Source organism: Pleurodeles waltl, chromosome 6 (genome assembly GCF_031143425.1).
Source record: "Pleurodeles waltl isolate 20211129_DDA chromosome 6, aPleWal1.hap1.20221129, whole genome shotgun sequence".
Taxonomy (NCBI): Eukaryota; Metazoa; Chordata; class Amphibia; order Caudata; family Salamandridae; genus Pleurodeles; species Pleurodeles waltl.
Genome location: NC_090445.1, coordinates 1049179131 through 1049199010, shown reverse-complemented (window position 1 = coordinate 1049199010; position 19880 = coordinate 1049179131). Strand labels below are relative to the sequence as shown.

General features: G+C 43.1%; 1 protein-coding gene across 1 annotated transcript in view; it reads left to right on the top strand.

The window, feature by feature from the left end:
• Positions 1-19880, top strand: part of NPHP4 (nephrocystin 4) — a 952546-nt gene that overhangs the window by 103192 nt on the left and 829474 nt on the right. Inside the window, exon 3 of the mRNA XM_069239971.1 lies at positions 11223-11375. Within this exon, the coding sequence (XP_069096072.1) occupies positions 11223-11375 (153 nt within the window). The remainder of the gene's footprint in view (positions 1-11222; positions 11376-19880) is intronic.

Genomic DNA, 19880 nt, shown 5'->3' with positions numbered 1-19880 from the left:
CCCCTTAGGAGGTAAGTAAAATACACAAAATATACACACAAACCAAAATCAGGCAAGTAAACAGTTCGAAAAGTAATGCAGACACTGTAGAATACAATAGGATGCAAACCATATACTAAGAAGTGGAATGCGAACCACTTAGGGACCCCAGGCCTAGTGTAGTGTGTAGAGGGTCGCTGGGAGTGTAAGAAAACACTAAGGGTGTCCAAGATACCCCACCCCAAGACCCTGAAAAGTAGGAGTAAAGTTACCCTACTTCCCCCAGAAACAAACTAAAGTTGTGATAAGAGATTCTGCAAAGACAACAACTGACTGCAAAGCACTGAAGACGGATTCCTGGACCTGAGGACCTGTAAAGGAAGTGGACCAAGTCCAAGAGTCACAAAAGTGTCCAGGTGGGGCAGGAGCCCACTAAAACCCGGCTGAAGGTGCAAAATTGCTGCCTCCGGGTGGAAGAAGCTGAAGATTCCGCAACAACAGAAGATGCCAGGAACCTCTCCTTTGCACAGAAGATATCCCACTGTGTGCTGGAGGATGCAGAGTTGTTTCCATGCAGAAAGACCGCAAACAAGCCTTGCTAGCTGCAAAGGTCGCGGTTGAAGAAAATGGATGCTGCCCTGGCCCAGGAAGGACCAGGAGGTCGCCCCTTGGGGGAGGAGAGAGAGGGGGCGCTCAGCAACACAGAGAGCCCACGCAGAAGCAGGCAGCACCCGCAGAAGCACTTGAACAGTGGGTTCAAGAAATCTGAGCACGGCAGTCATCTCAACACTACAAAGGAGGGTTCCATGAAGCCGGTGGGCAACTCAGCGAGTTGATCAATGCAGGACAGAGTGCTGGGAACCTGGGCTAAGCTGTGCACAAAGGATTCCTTGCAAAAGTGCACAGAAGCCCTAGCAGGTGCAGATCACGCAGTACACATGATTACTGTCTGGCGGGGGAGGCAAGGACTTACCTCCACCAAATTTGGACACATGGACCACTGGACTGTTGGGGTCACTAGGATCCAGCTCCTGTGTTCCAGGGACCACGCTCGTCAAGATGAGAGGGGACCCAGAGGACCGGTGATGAAGAAGTTTGGTGCCTGCGTTAGCAGGAGGAAGATTTAGTCGACCCACAAGCGATTTCTTCTTGGCTTCCAGTGCAGGGTGAAGGCAGACAGCCCTCAGAGCATGCACCACCAGGAAACATTCGAGAAAGCCGGCAGGATTAGCCGCTACAATATTGCTGGTATTAGTCTTGCTACTTTGTTGCGGTTTTGCAGGAGCAGTCAGCGGTCGATCCTTGGCAGAAGTGGAAGAGAGAGATGCAGAGGAACTCTGGTGAGCTCTTGAATTCGTTATCTGAAGAGAAACCCACAGGAAAGACCCTAAATAGCCCTCAGAGGAGGATTGGCCACCTAGTCAGGTAAGCACCTATCAGGAGGGGTCTCTGATGTCACCTGCTGGCACTGGCCACTCAGAGGCCTCCCTTGTGCCCTCACACCTCTGCATTTAAGATGGCAGAGGTCTGGGACACACTGGAGGAGCTCTGGGCACCACCCCTGGGGTGGTGATGGACAGGGGAGTGGTCACTCCCCTTTCCTTTGCCCAGTTTTGCGCCAGAGCTGGGGGAATCCCTGAACCGGTGTAGACTGGTTTATGCAAGGAGGGCACTATCTGTGCCCTTCAAAGCATTCCCAGAGGCCAGGAGAGGCTACTCCTCTCAGGCCCTTAACACCTATTTCCAAAGGAAGAGGGTGTAATACCCTCTCTCAGAGGAAATCCTTTGTTCTGCCTTCCTGAGACTGGGCTGACCAGACCCCAGGAGGGCAGAAGCCTGTCTGTGGGTTGGCAGCAGCGGTAGCTGCAGTGAAAACCCCAGAGAGCTAGTTTGGCAGTACCTGGGGTCCATGCTGGAGCCCCGGGGATGCATGGGATTGGCACCCCAATACCAGATTTGGCATGGGTGGGGGGGGACAATTCCACGATCTTAGACATGTTACATGGCCATATTCGGAGTTACCATTGTGAAGCTACATATAGGTATTGACCTATATGTAGTGCACGCGTGTAATGGTGTCCCCGCACTCACAAAGTCCGGTAAAATTGCCCTGAACTATGTGGCGGCACCTTGGCTAGTGCCAGGGTGCCATCACACTTAACTTTGCACCTAACCTTCACTAAGTGAGGGTTAGACATATAGGTGACTTATAAGTTACTTAAGTGCAGTGTAAAATGGCTGTGAAATAACGTTGACGTTATTTCACTCAGGCTGCAGTGGCTGTCCTGTGTAAGAATTGTCTGAGCTCCCTATGGGTGGCAAAAGAAATGCTGCAGCCCATAGTGAGCTCCTGGAACCCCAATACCCTGGGTACCTAGGTACCATATACTAGTGAATTATAAGGGTGTTCCAGTGTGCCAATTAGAATTGGTAAAAATGGTCAATAGCTTGCAGTGACAATTTTAAAAGCAGAGAGAGCATAAGCACTGAGGTTCTGGTTAGCAGAGCCTCAGTGACACAGTTAGGCACCACACAGGGAACACATTCAGGGGACAAACTGTGAGCACTGGGGTCCTGGCTAGCAGGATCCCAGTGAGACAGGCAAAAACAAACTGACACACAAGTAAAATGGGGGTAACATGCCAGGCAAGATGGTACTTTCCTACAATGGAGATCTGCGTTTTAGAGAGAAAGCAGACTAATCAGTGGAACATTTCAAGAATATCAAGGTCACTGCCTGCTTGCTGAACGTGGCTGTTATAATCCTCACTGGAATAAATCAAGGATTAGGAGATGTTCTGGTTCCATTTGTTTATTACAACGCTCCCCGAACTCCGTCTTCACCTCTGCTTCGCCTCACACATCTCAACATTCTACAGTAAGCTCCCGGGTATACCATTTCTTCCACATTCTAAGGAACAACGGGACATACCAATTCCTATTTCTAATATATACATTGCTTTATCTATGTCTTGAAATGCTATTTTAACATTATAATTTGTAATAACTATATAGATCTTACCTACAAGAAACTGCACCTCTACATATATTTATACATTTATGTGAATTACAACATATCTCCCTCCCTTAATAATTGAACATGTAGTCCTTGTGCCACGATGGTTGTCTTCTGCTCCTCGTCTCACCACCTTGGCTCGTTTGATCAAAGGCTTCTTTTTCTTCCTCTTCATCTTGTCAATTTTCATGCCTAATCCTTGGTTTTCCACTGCATGATAATTTGTCCATACGCCACACTTTGCCATCTTCCAACTTAACCACATTTCTTTGTACTTCAATAATTCTTTTGGGGCATGAAAATGTACTACTCTCTCTCTTTGTGTTCTCCGTTAGTTTGACTTTTACCCACTGCCCCACCTTCCATTGCCTATACTTGGTACCAAACTTATTGTCATACCAATTTTTATATTTACTTTGGTTTTGCTGGATTCGGGCCGTAGCTTCTTCATGTTGTACAAATTGGGGTTTACCACCACCCAACCAGTTGGGGTTCAACTTAGTACCCGGCAACCTACCTCTGAGTGATGTAAAAGGTGAAATACCTGTTACCAAAATTGGTGTGGTGTGATATGATCACAACAGTTGTTTTAAGGCTATCTCACCTGACTCTCGAGCCACCCTTGCCATTTGTAGACATTCTTTGATCATTCTGTTGGTTCTCTCGACTAAACCATTTGCCTGAGGATGATATAAGGCCGTACTAAAATGGTTAACACCAACTTTCTTAAGGAACTCTTTCATGGCGTCTGAAGTGAATTGTACCCCATTGTCGGTTATCAAAGTACTGGGAATTCACTCAACCATGAATGCCTCCGTTAGAAAGACTATTACTTCTTTTGTGATTACTTGGTTTACAGGTTTGGTCATTATCCGGTGTGAATGGTAGTCTACCAACACCAGTAAAAATTTCCCACCAACTCCTACCTGGTCTAACGGACCTAAGATATCCAGTCCTAACTTGTCCCATGGTTTACTTGGAACTTCAATTGGTGACAGAGGGGCTTTTCTCGTGACATTGATCTCGTCACTTGTGGCGCATTTAATACATTCTCTCACATTGATCTCTACTAATTTGTCCATTGTTGGAAACCAGTAGGTGGCTCTTAATTTATTTTTAGTGAGGCTTCTTCCTAGATACCCTTCATGTGCCAAGGTAACAAGCTTGTCCCATAACACCCGGGGAGGTACTATTCTCTCACCTGTCCTCACCATGTCATCTCGAATATTAAGTTCTGATCTTACTTCCCAATACCCCTTCAGTTCTTCTTCTAAATCTTTAGACCTTTCCGGCCAACCCCTGACAATTTTCTCTTTCAACATTGTTAACACTGGGTCATTTCTGATTCCTTTATTCCACTCACTTTTCGTAAGACCAACCAGGTCTTTGTACAACACTGGCTCCAATATGTCAGTATCTTCCTCTAATTCTACCTTTCTAGGTGATCTAGACAAGAAATCTGCAATTATGTTCCTTTTCCCTTGAACATATTCTACTCTAAAATTGAAATTTTCTAAAGCTTGGATCCATTTTGCAATACGAGGAGTAGCTCGCTCTCTCCCTTTGGTGGTGAACATCCCAGTAAGGGGTTTATGATCTGTTCTGATGGTAAAAGGCAAACCCCATAGGAAGAACTTAAAGTGTTTTATAGCCCAATAACATGCTAATGTCTCTCTTTCTATGGTAGAATAATTTGCTTCCGCAACTGAAAGGGATCTTGAAGCAAAGGCTATAATATCCTCTTGTCCATTTGCTCTCTGAGATAAGGTAGCCCCCAACCCTTTTCCACTAGCATCTGTGGTCACTATGGTTTTTTTCCTGAAATATTTTTTTTTCAAATTAGGGGATTTGACAATAGCTTCTTTTACTCTTTCAAAGGCTTCCTGACAATTTTGATCCCAATCAAAGATAAAGTGTTTTTTTTTTTTTTTTTAGCAGTGTTCTCATGGGGGCTGTTACATCAGCAAAGTTGTGTACAAATGTAGCCATGTACTCAGCTAATCCTAAAAACGACTTGAGTTCTTGCTTATTGGTGGGAGCCTGGGCTTCCGTCACTGCCACAACTAGATCATATTTTGGCTCTACTCCATCTTTTGTTATTTTGTGCCCCAGATATTCAACTGATTGCACACCTATCTGGCATTTGTCTCTCCGAATGGTCATTCCCGAACACTCCAATGCTTTAAATACTTCCCTCAAGGTGGAATCGTGTTCCTCTCTTTTAACACCATATATCAAAATATCATCCTGGAAACACAATGCATGGTCTATACCCTGTAATACTCTTTGCATAATACGCTGGAAAACTGCAGCAGCAGAAGCCAAGCCAAATGGCATTCTGCAATATCTAAAGGCTCCATACGGAGTGATGAAGGAGGTGAGTGACCGGGATGAGAGGTGGAGCTCTACCTGGTGATACGCCGATGATAGATCTATCACACTGAAGAACTTATCTGGACCCATGGTGCTCAACATTTCACTTATTCTGGGCAGGGCAAACCTGTCCACCCATATATTGGAGTTAAGATCTCTCAAGTCCACACATACCCGTATTCCTCTGCCTTCCGGTTTCTTGGTGATAACTATGGGAGGCAACCATAATGAGCTCTCTATTGGTTCTATGACTCTCAATTTTTCCAACTTCTCCAACTCCAGTTTCAAGGGTTCCCGCATTAGATATGGAATAGGTCTGACTTTGTGAACAACTGGTATGGTACCCTCCTTAACTTTTATTAAGTGTTGGTAGTCCTTCAACAATCCCAATTTGTCACTAAACAATGTGGGAAATTCTTCACACACTTTTTCGCCTTCTTTGGATTTGGCCACCACCAAGACTTGCTCATCATTATTTGGGTCTAATTTAATACCTAATTCCTTTTGATGTTTCCATCCCAGTAAGTTTGATCCTTTGTTAGTAAAATACACATTACCTTTGGTTTGCCGGTCTTTAAATGTTATTTGTAACTCTAACTTACCCTTTAAGGGTATGGGATCATTGTTGTACCCACCCGGAGAGATATCAGCTGGCTGTAACTTGTACCCCCTTCCTTGGAAATATTTCTCATATACTCTATTCTCAATGAATGTAAATGGGGAACATGAATCAGCATATGCCTTTACCTTCACCCCATCAAGGTCAATATTACACGTAGGATATGAGTTGTCGCACTGTTTTCCTTTACCTGTTTCTTTTAATTGTAGTACATACTTGTGTCTAACTTCTTGGGAGTCTTCAATTTTGTGTATTATTTTTTTTTCGTTATTCTCACTTTTTTCATTTTTACCCACACACGCAAAATGTCCTCTGACATCACATTTTCTACATACACAATTTCTAGCAGGGCACATAGGGTTGTTAGCTAGGTGTCTATTATTGCCGCACCTGAAACATTTACCTTTACCTACGTCTATATTATTAGTAATATTCCTTTTAACTGCTATTTCATGTATTCTACTCCCACCTTCTGGATCTGATTCTTTGTCTTCTTGTTTAGAACATGTCTTGACCTCTTTTACTTCCTCCATATTTGGGGTTTGCTTAATTAGTTTCATGCAGTCAACTGTGTGTTCTATGCTCTTGGTTATGTCGATTGCTTCTTTTAGGGCTGGATTGTGAACTAATAATTTCTCCTGGATTTTAAGGTTGTTAGTACATCTTACTAACTGATCTCTTATTAAAGAGTCCTCTAAGTTTCTAAATTCACACGTGTTGGCCAGACCTCTAAGGCACGCAATATAACTAGCAACTTTTTCATCCTTGCCTTGGATTCTACTGAAAAACTTATGTCTCTCTAGCACTACATTAACTTTATGCCCAAAATGTTTTTCTAATTTCCTGATCGTTTTTTCATAGTCATCTCCCCCATTTTCCTCCTCCTCGTCAAAATCTGTGAGGCTCTTGTACACTTTTCGTCCTTGAATACCCAAATTATGAAGCAATATGTGTTGCCTTCTCAATGCTGTGAATCTTTCCCCTCCTATAGCTATCAAATATGAGTCAAATAGTTTTATCCACTCCTTCCAAGGAAGGTTCGGTTCATCCAATTCACTAAGGAAAGGTGGTGGCTGTGACATACTTGCTGGCGCCATTGTATGCCGCATGGAAGTCTTTTACACACCAATAACTTTGAATTCTTATTAAAAGTGAATAATCTACTTCTTATACTCTGTTTGCAATATTGGTCAATAGTATATTACTTTTATATTGCTAGAAGTTTTTTCCTTTTCAACTTTTCCAGATTTCTTTAGTAAATGTTCATTCAATATACAATTCCATGCAAATCATATCAGATTCTAGTTTTGAAAATAAAAGATGGTTCTAGAATTTCTTCACTGTTCAATTCAGTAATGCTGTCTAGTGTTTTAAACTAAGTTTATTGAACGTGACTCCGCCTTGTCTGTGATGTGTATTGCTCGAAATTGTTTCTGGGAATCGCTTCTTCCTGTTGCACTCTGAACTTTGCCACTGTCACCATACACGAGCTGCCAAAATGTGTACTTCTCCTCAGTTAGATATGCGAGGATAGATGGGAATCTATCCTCTTGTGAGTGTTGCTGCCGCCCCTTTAATCTGTAAGAGCGCGTCCTTCAGAAACGCGCCTGCTTTCCAATTCCTCCGTCAGTAGCTCTCTGCCGCTGCCGCCCCTTTGATTTGTAAGAGCGCGTCCTTCAGAAACGCGCCCGCGTTCCTAACACCTCCGTTAGCAGCTCTCCTCACCTCTGTGGATTCCTCCTCGAGTGATCACTGCTGCCTCCAATTGCTGCTGCCAGTTGCTGCTAACAATTCGCTGAGCGTATCTTTGAAAAAAAATCTTCCGTCTGCGATCAAAACATTTCTCCGCCGTTCCTCCGACAACACTGGAACTGGAACAAAGTAGGCACCTTTATTTTTCACCGACTGAAGACGGAGATGTAACACAATCAGGGGCAAGGAGCGTTCACTGTCCCCTGCACAGCCGTTCCTCACTCGTCGCCACATTAAGCTGTTATAATCCTCACTGCCAAATGGCGTACGAGAGCACTCTAGGGGTGCCTGCGTTGGGAGTGTCTCCAAAGCCAAGGGAGACACTTTGTTCAATTGCAGATATTCAGGTTGGTCCACTTCAGTCAGAATTGGAGGAAGGAGCTCTCCTATATCGAGGTGGGTCACCCAATTAGCCCTCCACAGGGGCATGCTAAAGTGGTCACAAATGCAACCTCAGAGTGCCGAGGCACTCACTTTGGTAACATGGTGGCTCAAGGCCTTTGGTCTACGCTGGAGCGCATCTGCACTTAAATGTGCTGCAGTTGTGTTTGGGCCACCTTACCAGAAAAGCATTTCTCGATTGTTCCCAAAAATGTTTTGAATTGTTTTTAAAACACTTCAAAACACTTCTCTGTCGTGGCAGTATTATGACTACTTTGTAATAGAAAAAAGTGCAGGGGCCCAAAGTTTTTCATAGGATCCACCATAATTGCAAGCTAGTAACAATGATGCTTAGAGACTGATCTAGAACTCGGGGGATGGGTTACTGCGTAACAACGGTGATGGTTATTCCGTCCGCTGAACTCTTAACTCCCATAGGATAGTATGGGATTTAGATTTCGGCGGACGGGATATCTGGCACCGTTGTGAGGGAGTAAACTGTCCACTGAGTTTTAAATCAAGCCTTTAGCCTTTGTTCTACCTCATGTCTCTTCTTCCACCCTGTGCCTCATGTCTCTTTATCTTACTATTGAATATTTGTTTTCACCCCTGTTGTCACTGCTTTTCTATTTTTCTCTTACCTCCTCTTTTTCCCTTTGCTACCTTTCTGTTTTGTGCATTGGGTCGAAGTTTGATGATCACAAATGAGTCCCTGATACAAAAGGCCCTCTACCTGCAGCCACTGGCAGAAACTAAGCATTGAAGTCATATCATTTGACATAGAAGTTCTTATCAAGCAGGCAAAACTAGAGCAAATTATTCATAAGTTACGCAGTACAGTGAGTAGTGGTTTTTGGGCCCCTCCGTTTGGAGCTGCTGTTTTCGATTTCATGTTCCACTACTCTATCCTGTAACAAGCCTTAAATTTTTCCGAAAGATGTCCTCTCATATCAATAGACGTGAACAACGCGACCACAAGTTACAACAAGCCATCAATCCTTCAGGGGTGGGTACTTCCCACCTCTCCTCCCCCAACTTACTGTCGGACAAAAGTACATTTTTGGCTTTGGAAAAATCGCTGAAGAAGGAAACATCAAAGTGGTGGGAAATAGCCTCATTGAAAAAATATTTAGAAAATGATCGCATACCACGAGGCCTTCGCATTCTGATCTTTCCACCCATGGATACTACTTCCCAGGAACATTTACAGAAATGGGAAACCAATTTGAAAATGGCCTCAATCAATATGATTAATCAGCTAATTGAGATCTCTGAGGAAGAGTATGATAAACATCGTAAGGAAGTTGATAATCTAACCCAACGCATTGAAGAAGCAAATTGGGGAGAAATCACCACCAAAAATTATGCTATTCTTAACAGTGTTATAGACCGATATGAGGGAGATATAATACAGAGAAAGAAACCGAAAATTCAGAAGAGATTTATTTGACTACCAACATGGGAGAGTATATACCTTCAGTAGGAAATATGACAACATTAAAGATTTGAATCTTTCTTTAGACACACCAACCAATCATGATACTCCTCCCTCATCTGTGGTCGAGTCAGTAGATGACTCCGTAACTTGTACTCTGACTAGACCACAAGTAAATTTTTTAGAAGAGGCAAGATGCCATTGTCTGGGAACTCTCAAGGACACAAGATTCACTCCAAGTACTTCAGGCATACAAACCAGAGCTCGGAGCAAAACGGTTCAACCTTAAACTCAGAAAACTGAATTGTGAATCTCTCTAATCACGAACTATCCTCTACTGACCAACTAATCCTTAACCGGGTCTGTCCTTTTGCCCCACTAACACCTGGGACATCACTCAAACTAAAATTGACCTCTTTAAATATATCCGTCATTTGAAACTCAAGTCTTTCTTTGCTCCTACACCCCCACCTCTTAATATTTCACATCTAATAGATTACTATGCAGCATTTTCTTTCTTTTTACTTGATCCAGTCCCCCAGACGAGTTTCCTCTTTTGAACCTTTAAATTTCGTACTTATTTATAAGCTATATGATGGTTTCTCTCAGTAAACCGATGTATGATTACTGTTTTGCTCAACTTGTTGCAAAGTATTTTGTATGTACCCTTTAATTCTGTTCTATTATTTGCTTTATTAGTATATGACCAGAAATAAGCTTTACAATACTCTCCTTTATACCCCTGTAAAATCCTGAATGTTCCAACCGATAGATTATTGTTTTCTTACAGAAAAGGACTTTTTCGGTTTGTATTTGATACATATCTGCCTCATTTCGCGTGGTATGTTTGTTAGCATCCGAGCACCCCTATCCTTCATTCTCGAGCACAAGCTTACTGAGGGGATCCCTCAATTTTACTTGGTATTGGGGACACTGGAAGTAACTGCGGACTGTTTTCCTTTTAATAAACTCTCTTTCTACACCCCACCATTTCTTCTATCATTACCTTATCTTGGGAGCATGAATGACATGCCATTGGTTGTCCCTCTGTTTTCCTGGACTTTCGAAGCACTTGGGTCTGACTGTATTCACCAATTGCACTTACGTATCAATTTCTTATTAAGCACTTGGTTTCAACCATTTCACATCTTTGATGATTACACCTTCAACGACCTTGGCACGGGATTTCCTTTTGATTCACTCTCTTAATGGTGCCTTTAATGGCATCTTACTTGTTCATATGAATAACTCCACTTGCAACTTGTTCTCTCTGTTTATTTTCAGCCTTGAGAAAGCCCCAGCTTATATATAGCCAGAGGGGGCGAAACACGTGTTGGCTGATCCTCTCTTCTCCTTTGGTCATCATATTTGGACCTTGGATCTTGTACTTTGTCCTATTAATCAGTGACTTTCTGTATATTTGGGACTATAATGCCTGTACAACAATAAAATTAATCTGTACTTTCATATTCTCATGAACTTCTGGAGTGGGACTTCACCTCTTTTGTATACTGCAGTATAGTGAGTGTTTGCCAGGATAAGCTGATTTTAGTGACTAGTTTTGTTATAAATATTTCAACATAAATAAATTGAGCAGCAGGTGAATGAATAAATGGGCTTCTACAGTATTATCCGTCTAACAAAACTGTACCAAACTTTCATTACAGAGGTTACTAGAAGGTCTGTTGGAAGTTCAGTATCAACTCAGAATTTCTCTTTTTGACATCTCATATCGTCATTTCTTCGGAAAAACCTGGAAAAGTACTCCAAGGCTTGTCCGGTCCGAACCTGGGCAAATACCTACCGTTAAGTTCAACGAGGTAAGGATACTTTGGTTGTAGCCTCAATGTAAAGATTGCTGTTTCGTACATAAAATATATGGAAATGCCAACTCTCACATAGGATTGTATATGTTTTCATTGCTTTGATAGTCCGTACGCTTACATGCATGCATACATTATAGGACTGTAGAGCAAGCATTGTAGTCAGCAATAAAATAATTGCTGCAATTGCTTGTTCTGCATTACCACCTTCAAGCCTTTTTGGAAAGTGCCTTTTGTTAGCTTGTTTTGTGGTACATTATAACAATTTCATTTGTGATAAAATGTCCCTGCTCCGGTAATGGATGTAATGGCCTCTGGCTCATGACGGGGACACGTGTTCACTTGAAGCTAAAGCCTGTTCTATCAGTTCCGCTTTCACAGTGATAAATGAAGGCAGAACCACAATCGATGCTCCTGCTATTGTTACAGAAACGTTATGTTACACTTTTTGGCTGGTGTGACACAGATTTCCTTAAGTAATAAAAGCTTAGGTTCTTTGAATTGTGTTGATAAGGCATTCCAGTGAAAAGGTACTCAACCTGGCCATTTGGTGTCTCAGCATTAGTTAGACTGCAAATGAGGGCTAGCCCAAGCCAATTGCCATATGTAAAGGGCATATTTCTGCTTCTAAAATGATTTCTTCATTTCTTTCGGGCCTATAGGACCATAATAAATGAAAACTGCAAACCAGAAAAGAGGACATCGGTTGCAAAACATTGTTGTTTGTTCATTTAGAAGTAGCTGCTGTATTATCCTGTCAGTGAAAGATCTTGCAGCAGTGTGACACTAAGTTCCAGGCAGTGAAGACTCTTTCAGCAGGTAATTGTAATTGTATTTATATAGTGCTTACTACCTCTGATGAGGCGTTGAAGCACTTTTCGGGGAGTAGCATGCTACTCTGGAACTCAAGAAGAATTAGTGGTAGATAAGTATAGGGAAATATTAGTACAGTGTTAGTATTAGTATGAGTTCATTTGAACAGAGGATATGTGAGTTTGTTAGTTGGATTGAATAGAGTAATGGAGGGATAGGGGATGGAGGAATCCAGAAGTGTTAATTGGGAGTTTATAGTAATAGGATGAGGTTTGGGATGAATAAAGGAGAAATCCCATGTGGGTCACTACTCCAAACAGTTATGGCTACTCAAGAGTATTAAATGCCTTGGTGGCATTTAGTGACAGCACTGCAGTTTACTCCTGAACATCTTTCATGTATGCCAAACATCCAAAAAGGTGCCTGAGATTAAGTCGAATGCTTCTATTTGGCATGTATCCGAATTGATCCTGGCACAGTAGTGTTCTAGTTATTTTGTCTGTGGGGTGACTAAAACCTTCTGAGTATCTTAGTTTTGGCATTCAGTAACATATGGGTCTGTATAAATCAGAGTTACTGGGAGATTTTCCTGTTTTGTGGATTACTACGACCGTGGTGAATTAGAGATGGTATAGCAGTATCCCTTTGACTTTAGCCACTTTGAACGTTTTCCTGACATGGGTGTTCATTTTACTTTTACAAAATTCTTATGATAGACGTTTTGGTTCTGGGTCATTCCCTGATTGTAGTTGATTTATACCCATCAACAACATATCATTCTTTGTTATTTGTGTCTCCAAAGTGTTTCTGTCATCCCTGAACAACTTGGGCAACCTAATGTCTGCTAAAAGGTCTTGGCGTTCTTTGTCGCGTGTACTGTTGTACATCTTCTAGAGAGATTGTTACACTTTGGCAAAACCCTCACCTATTTTATTTTCCCCTTGGATTTCCCTGCCATCCACAGTTCTAGTTCAAGACACAGTTATTATGATCACGTTTACCTCTACACGTTAATAGCTTTTCTACCTTATTCCCCACATTGTAGAGCCTCTTATGGGTGGTCCGAAAGTAATTTTGTGCTACATTTTTTGTCACGGCCTATTATTCTGTTGTTTTAGTTTTAGCAAGTTGCCTAAGTAGTGATTATTTGTTGAAACGTATTGTGGTTCTATTTTTAGAATATCACCCTCTATAAGAGCATTCAACTTTTAGCCTCAGTTACTTCACCTTTTGTATATTCCCCCACCGTCTGGCTGGATCTGGAAATGTTTTTAGCAGTACCTCAGTGTGCCATTGTGTGGTATTGTGTGGCTCCCCATTGACTCTGTTCTGCTGATTCTTGCTACATTGGTAGGCAATAACATTGGACCAGTGGGTCAGTCCTACAGATCTTTTGCACGGGATACGCCTTACCCTTCCTCTCCTCCCTGCTGCACCTTCCACTCTCTAACTAATGAAGTACAGAGGACCATCTCTCCATTTTGCAACTGGAAGTTCAATGTGTTCTCAGCGCCACTTGAACCCTTCCAGACCGTCTTGCCTCCAGCTCCACTTTCGACCCTGTTTCTGGTGCCATGGCCTACAACGGCCCAGGACTTTGATGCTGGTACTGACTCCCCAGTGGCGCTGGAAGAGGAGGTCGGAATAGTTCTTTCCAGTACAGAATCGATGCTTCCTGCGCCATGGTTATATTGAGGGAAGCTGAAGTAATTGACCTCCAGCTCCCCACCTTGGAGGTGAAGACCAGTGTTTTGACCGCAGCTCTTCAACTGGAGCAAATATCTTTTGAGCCCCTCCTTCCATTTAGTGAGGCATTGCTAGATACCTTACTGGGGGCATATTGGGGGAATGGGGCAAACCTTGTTCTGGTCTTCCAGTCAATCGACAAATTGCCGGGTGCCATTGTCCTGCTCTAGGCGACCCTGCTTTTTCTCTTCCAGGACTCTTCCCCTGAAAGTTTAATGCAAACATTTACAAGTTTGTCTAACCCCAACTCTTTCTCCTCAGCCCCCCACAACAGGTAATCTAAGTGAGTGGAGGCATTTGGGAAACAGGTGTTTTCCGCTACCTCTCTTTCAGTTTCATTAATTAACACCAGCTACTTGTTTGACACTATGCTATGACTTCTTGTTATGCCAGTATACCCACCACCTAGGGTACTCTGTGGTTGTCCCTGCTGTTCTCAGTCGATCCAAGACAGTTGTGATGGGGACAAGTTCACTTTTGTTGTGGCTTGGACGCCACCGAGTCCATCAGGTGGGCCATTGGCACCAGCGTTGCCATTCACCGCTGTGTGTGGCAGCTATCGTCTTGCTTCTCCAGCGATGTCCAGTCCTCCATGATGGACATAGCCCTGTAATAGGACTCATCTGTTTGAGGACAAAGCTGACTCTGCACTCGAGTGTTTTAAAGAGAGGATGCTCCCAGTCGCTCTCAGTAGCTGTCTGCCCTGCCTCTCCAACCACACCAGTTCAGTGCCTCCTTTTGCGGCTTTGGTAGAGGTGCCCCATACTCCTAGCCTGACCAGACTTCACAGTGAACCCAGCTGTTTCACTGATAAGGCCATGATGCCAACTGCTCCAATGACCAAGTTCATAGGATTGCTTAGTCTAACTCTTTCCCTTCAGCCCCACTTGCTAAACCTCTTTAGCATACCCTAACAGAAGCACAGCCACCAGGTAGGAGGCAGAATCCACCAATTCTTGCCAAGTTATTAAGCAATAGCATTGGACCAGTGGGTTCTACTGATCTTTTGCAGGGGTTCTGTCTTACCTTTCTTTTCTACCCCGTTGCACCTTCTACTCAGCGACTGATGGAAGATCATTTCTTCATTTTGCAGCTGGAAGTGCAAGCCCCTTTTGCCAAACGGGCTGTTGAGAGGGTGGCTTACTAAAGTATACAAAAAAAGTGATGGGTGTGCTCTCTGTGCCACTGGAACTGAGCTATGCCAGGCTGATGAGCCCTAATAAGGACAAAGCAGGTCATGGGTTGATTGTTTTTCTGGTCCAGGGAGGACCTGGCCTGGCAGTTGGCAGTTCAGGCTGGACTGTTTCCATTGGAGCAGATTTGCATATGGCTCGGTCCAAACTGAGGTGGCATAGTTGATGAAAAATGATGGCTTGAGATGCATTCTGAACGATTACTGGTGGCTGAGATTAATTTAAGCATTCCATCCATCACCTTGTGTTTGATGATGTAAGTGTGAAGTGTATGCTGATACATGGATCCCTGCTCACTGCCACCTGACTCAAGTAATGCTGGCTGATGAGCCCTAATAAGGGCGAAATGGGTCCTGGATTGTTTGTGTTCTAGTTCTGGGAGGACCTAGCCTCACAGTTCTAGCTGGACTGTTCCCATTGGATTAGAGTCAAGACTGATTTTCATATGGCTGGGACCAAACTGGTGTGGCATGATGGTTGAAGAATGATGGTTTAGGATGCGACCTGATCGATTGCCAGTGGATGAGATCAATTCAGGTATTTCATTCATCACCTTGTTTTTGACTCCCTAATTCATAAACAGGCATATCCAATGTACGTGGGAAAGCAGGCAGAATTGGTCAAGTGAGTTCCAGATACCACAAAAGAAGATAAATCCTATACAGCAACAGACAGACATGTTCTGACAAGTTCAAAATGCCTGAAGCGAGTGTGAAGGCAAACAAAGGAGCAAATGAAAATGTCACACAGGTAGAAAATAGCAGAAGTTGGAATTAAGGTATAACCCAACTCATTAGTGGCGTGTGGGTCAGTTCTTGAGAGCAAACGCCCTATTAGTCATAGGCAATGTTAACACTGGCACTCCTTCCACTCCACTAAAGTGGTAAACAGAGGCAGCACTTTTCTGTTTGTACGCAAAGGTCGCAGAGTTTAGTCACAAATTCATAGCTGCTCATAAGCAGCAGGCCACAAATCACTCATATCCTAATCCAGGCATAAATCAGTTCACATATTCATTTAGCTATAATTCAAGTCATAAATCACTTTAGCTCATAAATCAAATTACATCATGCTTTAAGTCATAAATCAGGCTGTAAATCACAGTACTTCTCTTCATGCCATAAATCTCTTGAGTCAACAATCCTTTCTTTAAAAGATAATCAGCATGCGCTCTCATTACTGGTTAGGCAGTCGTTCTGAACTGAACGCAGTCCTAGGTACTGCAGTCTCTACATTGGAGGGTACCGCCTTAATTTGTGGGCTTAACTCGCTACCTTGCTTGTCTGGTGCTGGCTGGACATCCCGCAGGTGTGGGCTGCGAGTGACTTGCTCTGTGTTCACCTTGCTAGCTTACTTGCCTGCCATGAGGCATCTCAAGGTAAGCTGCATCCGTCTGCCATCCTGCCTGTGTTGGGATGTATCCTCAATTCCGGCTCCTGGTTTTGGATGTAGCTCCTCACTGCCTGTAGGGCACCCCCTCCTTGTAATCTCAAGCTGCCTGTGAGGCTCACGTACCCAGGCGACGTCCCTTCCTTCAGCACTTATTTCCTTTACAAGCAGCACGAAGGGCACCAGATTGGGCCAGAACAAGTCCATCCTTTCGTTGGACTGATGTACCCCATCTTTGCTGTAGCACTCTGGGCACCTTAGGTTGTCTAGACTGTGCCTGATGCTTTTCCATTCATTAGCCCTGCAAAATTTGTTCAGTTTTCTCCTTGATCTATCTTAAACCCCTTTAGACAGGAATCTCCAATTCTGCCTGTGTATCACCTACAACCACATGATAATTGTGCTTCCCAATAGTCTCATCGACTCCATCAGTACTCCCTGATGCCCACTAGATCATTGCCCCTCAAATGGATGATTAGCACGTCTTGATGTGGCATACCTTTCAAACAATTTCCAAGGAATGGTAAAATTTGCTTCCATACCTACCTGGAGGTCCCAGCCACTGAAGGATGCTATTGTGCAATTTTTCCCATCCGTCTTGACTTTAAGCCTAAAGGAGTTATCTAGGTCTGTAATCTGTCATATATGGGCATTCCAATCACCCACACCATCTTGGGGGTGTCTCTAGTCAACGCAAGGTAATCATTAAATTGTACAGTGTTCCTTGCCTGCATTAACCGTAAACTGGTTGCTGGGGTTTTAAATCTCCCTTGCCCCAGTGATCTTATTGGGTAGTTTGAATATCTCCCCTCTTACCATTGACCACTGTTTTGCGTCCTTCTGTGTTTCTTGGTCTTCTTTATCCATTGCTTCCACTCACACGCCGCAATCTGGGGCCCTTTACTTCTAACTCTTCGGGTCTCATATGACCCACTTGTAGTGCACCTATTGTTTTGTTACCGTGCTCTATATTGCACAGCCAAGTCCTGCAGGTCTTCGACATGGTTAACCCTCTGGCCTCTTAACGTCCAATCTTCCAGGCTGGCCTCTGCCAGTCCGGGTCATCTACTCATGCTTTTACGACTGACCAGAGAACCCCTGCCAAGTTTCTTTTGGTCCATGCTAGCTATGCTGCACCAGTCCAGGTTTTGCATTGAATTCTGTGACTTTCAGTCTTGTTTATTCCATTATGAAACAGGACTGCAAGTCCCAGAAGCAAAAGGAAAGAATATGTACTGGAGCAGCACGTCACGCATGGACTTGGGAAACTTGGCTGCTAGACCAGAGCAGGAGGAATGCCACTAGCAATGTGAGCGTGAGCGGTGTGAGTTCAGCCCTTTGTCAGTTGTGAAAATGTGCGTAGTTGGAGGATTTTCAGAGGACAGGAAGAGTGAAATGGAATATTGTGTCCTAATGCGTGTCACACATGCACTCATACGGCGTCGCTCCTGATCAGTGAGTGCGCAATGCAGGAAGACAGGGGCCCAAGTAAGCATCAAATATGCATGTGTAGCAGATGTGACAAAGGGCAAGATGTATGTACCTTTTTTCTTGTTGTGAATGGCCCGATTCTGCGAATTGGGCCCTTTGCGATGATAAAAAAGCATTTTGGTATGTACAGACCCTATTTTACGATTCGGTAATCTATTTACCGAACCGCAAAATAGTTTTGTGAATTGCAACTAGGAAGGTGTGTTGCCTTCCTAATTGCGAGTCACGGTGCGATGTAGGATTGTTTTTTGACTGTGAATGCAGTCACAAAACAATCGCAGTTAGCACTAATTTCAAATTGGTGCTAACCCATTTGCAAATTGGAAGGGGTCCCCATGCAACCTATTCCCCTTCGTCAATGGTAGCGAAAATATGTTTTCAGAGCAGTCAGTGGTGCGACGGACCGCTGCCTGCTCTGAAAAAATGAAAAGAAAACCTTTCATTTTTTGTTTTTGTTTTGCATCCCGTTTTCCTTCACGGAAAACGGTCTGCATTTAAAAAAAAAAAAAAAAATGCTTTATTTAAAAGCAGTCGCTGTCATGATGGTCTGCTGTCCCCAGCAGGCCACCATCCCTGCGAAGGTAGCCAGTCCCAATAGGGTCGCAAATTGCGACCTACCTCATAAATATTCATGAGGTAGGTCGCAATTTGCGACCCCATTGGGAATCGCAAACAGTGTCATTGACACTGTTGTACATCAGGTTTTGCAACTCGCAAATTGCGAGTTGCTAAGACTCGGAATTTGCAAGTCGCAAAACTTAATATCTGTACATGTGGCCCTAAGTGAGCTGAGTGAACAAACATCGCAACTTTGGACTATACCTATCAAGGAGAGAAATAATGGGCCTGGTTAAATAACTAGTTGAATAACTGGTTCTTTTACAATAATTTGAATTCCAAGGAATTATTATGAATAATATGACTAGCATTTAGCAGCCTAAGAAAATTATAAACTTTGAGAATTTAGTGATTGACAGGGACCAAAATGAATGTTCTAACTGAAAAAAACTCCACATGTTTTCATTTATTGTCGCTTTATTTCATATGTGGTCTTATGATGATGAGGTGGAAGCCAGTCTGCTAGAATATTGCTCCCAATACAGATCACAAATACATGAATACATTTATGTTGAAAACATGGTAGATAATTTGATCTGATCCTTAGCATTTTTTCACCTTGCCTAAGAGAAGTTAACCTATATTAAAATAATTTTCTTTGTGTTTGCGTCAGATATGTATATAAAAAGCATGCAGATATTTCGCAAATTATGACAACCCAGCAAGACCGCTTTAATGGCAATACAGATTTGTTATCAACTCTGTTAACATAACATATAACACATAACCCTACCCATAATATAATGCATAACAGATAGGTTACACGACACAAAACAACATATAATGTTGCAACAAATAATATTACATGTTAACATGTCAACTGTTACTTCCAGAAAGCAGTTTCAGATCTGCTGTTCAGTCCCTTCTACTCTCACATCTGGATGGTGGTAATGCCCTATATGGCTTCCCAGTCTCCATGTTTGCATCCCTTAAGGGCTTCCTATATGCCGCAGGGCATCTCATCCAGGGCCTGAAGAAATATGGTCACTTCACTCCCATCCTGGAGATACTCAAGTGGTGCCCCTTGCTGGCCTGTACCATCTTCAAAACCAGCTACGTTGTTTTCAGAACCATCACAACCTACTCATCTGCTTATCTTCCAGAGGGGGTCACTATCTGTGGTCTGATGTTTCTCAGCACACCTGCAGCCAGGACCCCATTAGACTGCAGTCTAGGAAGTGTAAAGACAAAAAAGAAGACAACAAACCCTTTACATCTATACACCTATGATCTGGAACAACAACCCTGTATC